At 35.2% G+C, this 8,357-nt stretch overlaps 1 protein-coding gene across 1 annotated transcript; it reads right to left on the bottom strand.

The window, feature by feature from the left end:
- Window positions 1-6,376: 6,376 nt before the first annotated feature.
- On the bottom strand, window positions 6,377-8,050 carry LOC123892324. Its single transcript, XM_045942115.1, has one exon. The coding sequence runs from the start codon at window positions 8,021-8,023 to the stop codon at window positions 6,377-6,379; it is 1,647 nt and encodes a 548-aa protein (XP_045798071.1). The 5' UTR covers window positions 8,024-8,050.
- Window positions 8,051-8,357: the final 307 nt, after the last annotated feature.

The following is an 8,357-nucleotide window of genomic DNA, read 5'->3' as shown; positions in this document are numbered from 1 at the left end:
ATAAACTTTTAATCCAACGGTGAATTTTATAAAATTTATGCCGGTTAAAACGTTATTGAGAGATGTAACATTTGATGTCAAACTAGTTGGTGTCATTTGATCTTGACCCTATAAATATATTTTAGATATTAATATAAGAAAATAACATTATGATTTAATGCATGTGTAAATTAATTTATTTTATTGGTTAGATTTTTTTTTTCAAACTTTATTGTAGGTTTTCTTATTTTGGAATTTTTTTTTATGAACTTTTTTACTGGGATTTTTAATGTAAGATATATACTCCTTTTGTTTCTTAATAGTAATTGTTATTTTAAAAAAAATTAAAAAAAATTGACAATAAAAGAAATTTTAAATATAAGAAGATTGACATGCCGTGAGTATACTATATAGTGTATTATGTAACTATAATAAGTTTTTTTTTTCTTCATAGTAATAGTGGTGTGTGTCACATTTCGAGTAAACCTCACTATGAATTTTAGATAATGAGTCAAGTATTTGTTTGTCATTCACATATTATTTGTAACAGAATGATCATAAAGTTGGTTAATGAGCAACAACATAGACTCGAAATGTTTGAATTACTCTTGCTTTTTAGTTTTGAAAACTTGTTTTATAAATCTGTTTAGAAAACTGTTTTTGAAAACCAAAACATATTTTGACTGTTTTGAAAACCAAAACACGTTTGAATTACTTGTTCTACACCGCAACAACATAAACTAAATAGGCAAAATTACACTACAGTTCCCTTATCTTATTTTTTTGTAACACTTTGGTCCTTTATCTTTTTTTTGTAACACTTTGGTCCTTTATCTTTTATTTGTAACACTTTAGTCCTTTATTTTTTTTATTTGTAACATTTTAGTCCCTTTTTTTGTAACAGTTTGGTCATTTATCTTATTTTATTTGTAACACTTTGGTCCTTTATTTTATATAAATAAATAAGATACGGATCAAAGTGTTACGAAAAAAAAGATAAAGGACCAAATTGTTACAAAAAAAAGATAAAGGACCAAAGTGTTACAAAAAAATAAGATAAAGGACCTGTAGTGTAATTTTGCCAACTAAATATTACTCTTATATATATTGGGTTTGTCTAACATGTGCAATATTGTAAACATCTTTTGACTGTTTTGAAAACCAAAACATCTTTTGATTGTTTTGAAAACCAAAATCTAAAAGTATATAAATGTAAATATTATCATATAAGATCTTGTTTGATTTGTTTCGATATATATTTTTAAAATATCAAATTTCAATAACTTTTACTAATAGAGAATTAAAGATATTCCTAATCAAAAGTATGTGTTGACATACTATAGTGGTCAAAAAGTTCTTATATTTTGGGACGAAAGGAGTAGTTACGGAACAAAAACTTGAAACATATATCCATTTAATTTAATGGAAAAAACGGTTGAGAAATACAAGAGCAACAAAATGATCCGAATATATTTAATTTAATTAATGTAAAGAATCAATACGTCCAACGTACCGATTATATTCTTTTACCATTACTAGTATTATTTAATAATATTTTTGTCAAAAAAAAAAGTATTATTTAATAAAATCATCAAAAATATTTCAATGATTTTCTGGTTTTACAAACTAAAAACTCTATGGTGATGATGTAGGGGGAACACTATAACAACAACACAGATTTTGGTTTTGGGGATACATACAAATTCCACCTCTATTAAATCCCTTGGTACCACAATATTGATTGCAGTCTGAGACATTATTGCAATGTTCTATGCACTGAAATTTTGGAATTGATCCAATTGCCAATCCTGCAAATCCAAGCAAGAAAACTCAATTGGATAAAATTAAAAATTGAAAATTCATATAGGATTTGAGGTAGTAAATTTTATATTGAAAATGAAACTCAATTGTAAATTTTATGTTACCTGAAGGGAGAATCAAAGCAATGCACAAAAACAAGCAAATAAAGGATTGATAAATGGAAAAAGCCATTGTATATAATTTCACCTTATGTTATATTTTGTTTGTCATACATGACTAATGTTGATTATATATAGACCATGTTGTGATGTAGATTTGAGAAAAACATTTAGACCCTTTGGATAATTTCATGACAAGAAGACCGTTAAAATATTAAAAATGCATTAGTGTGAGTGATTCAATGTATTTAATAGTTGTATTCCTATTATTTTTTTTTTTTGGTAGAAAAAGAGGGCTAAAGCCCAAAACGAAAAGAACTACAGAATCGAACGAATATTTCTAGGCATGCAAGCCCCGAAAAAGTCATCAAAAAGGAGTCTCGAAACCTCACTGGGAGGATTCTGCATAACATGAATATTAAAAGAGTCTAAGGAGAAGCTAAAATTAGCCAGCCAATCAGCACTTCTATTCCCCTCCCGCCAGGTATGATTGAAATGCACCTGCCAGTTCAACTTTAAAAGCTCTTGTATACGACGCACCAAGGTTGGAGGATTGCCATTAATTTTAACTTTCCTTGTGATCATGTCTACTAGAAATTTTGAGTCGCTTTCTACTTCCAGATGATGGAAACCCTGACTCCAAGCAAGCTTCATTCCCAAGTACATTCCCCACATTTCAGCGGAAAGAGCGTCACAAGTTCCAATTTTTCGTGCATATCCTTTAATCCATCTGCCACCAGAGTTTCGAAAGAGTCCACCACAACCAGCTAGACCCAAAGAATTCTTGAAGGCTCCGTCACAGTTAAGCTTAATCCACCCCTCCCGAGGTCTTTTCCATCCAATGAAAATAGTGTCGCATCGACGGGTATTCAGAGGATGTCTGGTGTAATTATCTATATCATCAACCATCTTGAGAATCTTGAAAATTGTATCAGTCGGACGCTGAAATTCCTCCTCGAATATATTTTTGTTCCTCCACATCCATATGTACCAACACGCCACCATAAAAGTTGTTATCCACTTCTTGTTCTGATTATTGATATTCTTGAAGATCCAATCCCTGCATTCAAGAGAGAAAAAGTTAGAGATATTATTAGAAGGTACTAACCTTATCCATGTTTGTGTTGCTATGGGGCAATCCCGCAAAACATGAATAGTGGTTTCATTGTCTCTGTCACAAGCAGAGCATGTAGGAGAAGCTCCAACTCCCCATTTGCTCCTACGATAATTAGTGAGAAGACGTTCATGAGCCGCCATCCACATAAAAGTTTGAATTCGATGAGGGCCTTTCCAGCTCCACAAGGCCTTCCAATCCCCCTCAATGGGTTGAGCTATAGTGTTTAGAGAGTCATAGGCACTTTTAACTGTGAAGTCTCTCATGTTGGTTCCTCCCCAACCAATATTGTCTTGTCCATCGGTGTCCTTAGGCACGGGGATAGCGAGAACCTGAAAAACAAAGGTAGACGGTAAGCTAGAAGTAAGAAAATTATAATCCCAATCTCCCGAGGGGGTTACCACATCCCTCACAGAGAGAGTCGTGTCGATAATAGTTTGATTAGTAATGGAGATAAGAGAAGTTCCACTGGGAGTCCATTTATCTAGCCAAAAATTAATAATGTTACCATCACCCAACTTCCACACAATATTCTGCTGAAATTTCTCCCAAATACTTGTTAAGGCTTTCCACAAAGGAGAGTCATAAGGTTGAGAATTTATGGTTACCCTAAGGTCTTTGTTCCTTCCATACTTGCTATAAAGAACCTTGCACCAGAGGTCATCTGATTTGGTGGTGAGATTCCAAAGCATCTTCATTAAAAAAGCCTCATTCATATGATGAGGTCGTTTAATGCCTAGGCCACCCTCTTTCTTTGGAAGACAACAAACGTCCCATCCCACCAGATGAGGTCTGCGAGATTGGTCAGTATCTCCCCACAAAAAGCTCCTTTGAATTTTTTCTATCTCGTTACAAAGACTTTTAGGGAGCTTTGCATATTGCATATGATAGTACGGTATAGAGCTCAAAACAGATTTAGAAAGGGTAAGCCTGCCAGCAAAACTCAGACACTGTTGCTTCCATCCACTCAACTTGTTTTGAATTTTGTCAATGATGTTATGAAACTTTCCCCTAGTAGATCGGCCCGGACTAATGTTCGCCCCCAAATACCTGCCTATATTGTTGACATGTTTATAGCCTGTGTGATTTAAAATGTCCTCCCGAAGCTGTTGATCGACATTCTTAGAGAAATAGATTTCTGTTTTCTGATTATTGATCTTTTGTCCAGAAGCTTGACAAAAAATATCAAGACAATGCATAATACAATGCACTTGCTCTATAGAAGCCTCTGCAAACAAAAGAAGATCGTCAGCAAAAAGAAGATGAGATATTTTAGGACCATTCCTACCTGCACGCATAGGTTTCCAATACTCAGCATCCACCTGATCTGCAATAATATGAGACAGGCGTTCCATACAAATGACAAAAAGATACGGAGATAGAGGGTCTCCTTGCCTAATGCCTCTCGAAGGGGTAAACATATCTGTTTTGTCACCATTCCATAAAATTTTGAAAGAGGGAGAAGAAATACAATGCTTAATAATGTTAATGAGGTTATGAGGAAACTTACAATCAATCAGACAATTTTCGACAAAATTCCAGTTGAGTCGATCATAAGCCTTTTCAAGATCAATTTTAATGGACATGAACATCTTATTACCTTTCATCCTAGCCATAGAGTGCACCATTTCTTGAGCCACTATAATGTTATGATGTATGGTGCGTCCCGGTATGAAGCTGGATTGATAGGGAGAAATGATTCCATCCAATAAAGGCTTAATTCTATTCACAATAACCTTAGTAATAATTTTATAAACAACATTACATAAAGCTATGGGACGAAATTGAGAAACAAATTCAGGTTTGTCTACTTTAGGAATTAACACGAGAAGAGTATTATTAATCGAAGAGATGAGAGAAGGATTAACCCAAACCTGATTAGCATACCGAAAAAGAGAATCAGCTACCGTTTCCCAGCATTGTTGGAAAAAAATAGCAGGGTAACCATCCTCTCCAGGTGATTTTAGAGGGCTCATATCAAAGACGGCTCTCTTACATTCATCAAACTGGATTGTATCACTTAAAGAATTATGATGAGCTTCCATGTTTGTAGGATATGTAGTCCAAGAAACAATCGGATCACGAACTTCTTCTTCCTCTTTAAAAAGGTTTATATAGAAATTTCGGACCAACTCTCTAAGACTCTCTGGTTCATCAACCCAGGTTCTATCCTCATTGCGAAGAGAAATAATTTTGTTGCGTCTCCTTCTAACAATGGTTTTGGAATGGTAATACTTAGTATTACGGTCTCCATCAGTAATCCATTGACTCCTAGATTTTTGAAACCAGAGGCACTCTTCTTGATAAAGGGTGATAGCGAGCTGATCTTGAAGTTCTTTCTCCAAATTCTCAAGAAATGCACTATAACCATAGTTGGAGCTATTTTGAATCCCATTAATTCTACCCAAAATCTCTTTCTTTCTTTTAAAGATATCTCCAAAGGTGTCTTTATTCCACTCTTTGAGATGAGTTGTAAGATTGTTGAGGCTTTGCACAATATCCCTATCTTTCTCCCACTTAGATTTCATGAAGTTATTAAAATCAACATGGGAAGTCCATGCTACCTCAAAACGAAAGGGACGATTTCTGTTTGTAGTAGTCTCCCCCTTTAGTAATACAAGAATGGGATGATGATCAGATTGAACCCTTGGGAGAACCTTAGCAAAACCCTCGTGGTACTTAAGTCTCCAATCAACATTACAGAGGACACGATCAAGTTTCTTGAAAACTCTATCCCTCCCATTCCACTTCGGACCTCTCCATGTAAAGCGAGTACCGGCGGTTGTGACCTCGAGAAGGTTACAATCATTGATCCAACTATTAAAATTTTGACATTTTGTAATGTCTGCTGGTGCACCTCCTTTCTTCTCATTAGGACACGCAATTTCATTAAAATCTCCCATCATAAGCCACGGCATGTTGATATAAGTAGCAATTTGCCGCAGTAAATGCCAAGTATCATGTCTCTCATTCTCTCGCGGGCTAGCATAAACCACTGTGAGGAGCCACGGTTCCATATCTTTTTCACTCACCTGCACATGAAGAAAATGAAAGTTATTTTGAAGTAATTGAATTTGAATGTCTGGCCTGTTCCACATCAACCATATACCGCCAGAAAATCCCCTAGCTTCGGCTATAACATAATTTTTGAAGCCCAATTTCTTGATTGTTTTTTCGGCAATAATTCCGCTGCAACGCGGCTCTTGTAAGGCCACAATATCAACTTTATTCTTCCTGCAAAAGTTATTAAGAGCTCGCCGAAAATTTATACCCTGAGCCCCTCTACAATTCCAGTTAATAACAATCATTAAAAAATAATATGAAATAAAAAAAAAAAAAAAAATTCTTCTAAGAAAAGGATACATTAATTAAGCATCATATTGGTGTCATGGTTTATTCCCATGATGTCACCACTTTTATTTGCCACGTGTTCCTCTCCATTTGGTGTTGTTTGAATTTCCACTTTGGCTTTGCAATTGGATTCCATATCATGATGGAGTGTTTCAACCTTGCTGTCTTGCACGTGATGCATATTACTAATGACCATGTTATCTTGCTTGTGAATTGATGCCTTTATTATATGATTGTCAAGAGTTTTGGGACTAGACTCATGTTGAGCTATACTTTCTAAACCGTTGGGCTGCTCCACTTGAACCTTTCTATTGTCCACTTTGCCTTTAGTTGTTGTATCACCCCCCTTAGACACCCCACAAGATTTTGGGTTGTGGACTTGAGTATCTATTGGAAGAAACTTTTCTGGCCCAATTGCATCATTTCTTGGCCTTTTTTTCTTATATCGATTTTTGCTTCTAGAACTAGAAGTGCCAAGTTCATTACCGTGGCCTTTTTGTGGAGGATATTCTCTATTTAATTTTTCCACCATATTCAGGATAACATTTTTGGAATGTTGACTATTTCCATTCACAGGTTGTCCATTGTGATTGTCTGCATTAACTTTCTTGTTCTTTTTTCTTCTCTCCACTTTAATCCATTCTCCATGCAATAAATCAGGAGTTATTTTTTCAACGGACTGAAACGGATTTGAAGGGATCTTATCATTAATCACCCCTTGATTTACGTTATTTTTTACTGCCATTCTTTCTCCGGTGACAGTAACATCAGCGCCGCCGCCGTCACCTTCGCCGGAATTTTTCTTTTTCTCCACCGGAACACCGTTTCTCTTCATTGCACAATCTTTTAGTACATGACCATAACATCCACAGTTAGTGCATATGATATGGAGGCCTTCATATTGCACACGGTACCAATCTCCATTAATTCCGACTCGACCAACAACCGGTTTTGTGAGATCAATTTCCACGCACATTCTAGCGAATCTACCCCGAGCCACTTTTAGCGTATGAAGATCGACTTTGACAGGGGTACCGACCATAGACGCCAACGCCCAAAGGAGACTCTCATCATAATAAACTAGATTTAAGCTTGGTATTCGTATCCATACCATAGTTTTGTCTATTTTTGCAGTTGCGGCGTTGAACGTTGGAGTCCATTGACTCACGGCCAAAATATGATCATAGATGATCCAAGGACCTCCATTAATCACTTTGTTCTTGTCTTCCACCACATCAAACTTAACCATGTAGTAAGAGTTACCAACATTCATTAGTTGAAAACCTCCACTGAGTTTCCACACATCCTCAAGTTTAGCCTTCATGGTGTTGTAACCCAATGATTTACCCAATAGTTTAACAACAAGAGCATCCTTCCATGGCAAACTAAGTTCATCTATTACAGAATTTTCAACATGGAGCATAGGCATAAGTCTATTCCCTTGAACAAGTTCAACCTTGGCTTTGTTTGTTGCTAAAAGATCCACCTTTTCTCTTTCCATTATTATCTGGTTACCAAGCACTTTGTCTCTGAAAGATATCATCTCTTTCACACCTTTTTCATTAGCATTGTTATTCGTGTCTCCTTTTCCATCCGGAGGTTTTGGCGGTATGATCTCAGTCGTTGGCATGAGTGCAGCTGACTTGAAAATGAATGACATGATTTTACAAAACCCTAGCAGAGCAAGTTTTTTACAAAAGAAAATAATCACACATATTTTGGGTACTTTAGTAGTTGTATTCCTATTATTAGGTCACATGTTAAGGAAAATAAAGGTGAAAATTTTACATTGAAATGAGTAGTATTTTGACTTTTAAAAAATTGAATGCACAATTTTTAAGATAAATACTTCCTCCGGCCTTATTTATAAGCAAAAGCTAACAATTTTTTTTTACCTTAAATATAAGCAAAAGTTATCAAATTCAACTATATTAAATATTATTGTTCCTAAAATACCTCTCATTAATTGTCTACTTTCAATGTAAATTTAATAT

The sequence above is a fragment of the Trifolium pratense genome, linkage group LG6 (genome assembly GCF_020283565.1).
Source record: "Trifolium pratense cultivar HEN17-A07 linkage group LG6, ARS_RC_1.1, whole genome shotgun sequence".
In the NCBI taxonomy this organism is placed as follows: Eukaryota; Viridiplantae; Streptophyta; class Magnoliopsida; order Fabales; family Fabaceae; genus Trifolium; species Trifolium pratense.
The sequence above is the reverse complement of the archived record's forward strand: the minus strand, read 5'-3'. Positions and strand labels throughout refer to the sequence as shown.

What these genes read in the sequence shown, in the direction of transcription:
- LOC123892324 (XM_045942115.1), bottom strand. Translation starts at nt 8,023, where the DNA reads ATGTCATTCATTTTCAAGTCAGCTGCACTCATGCCAACGACTGAGATC.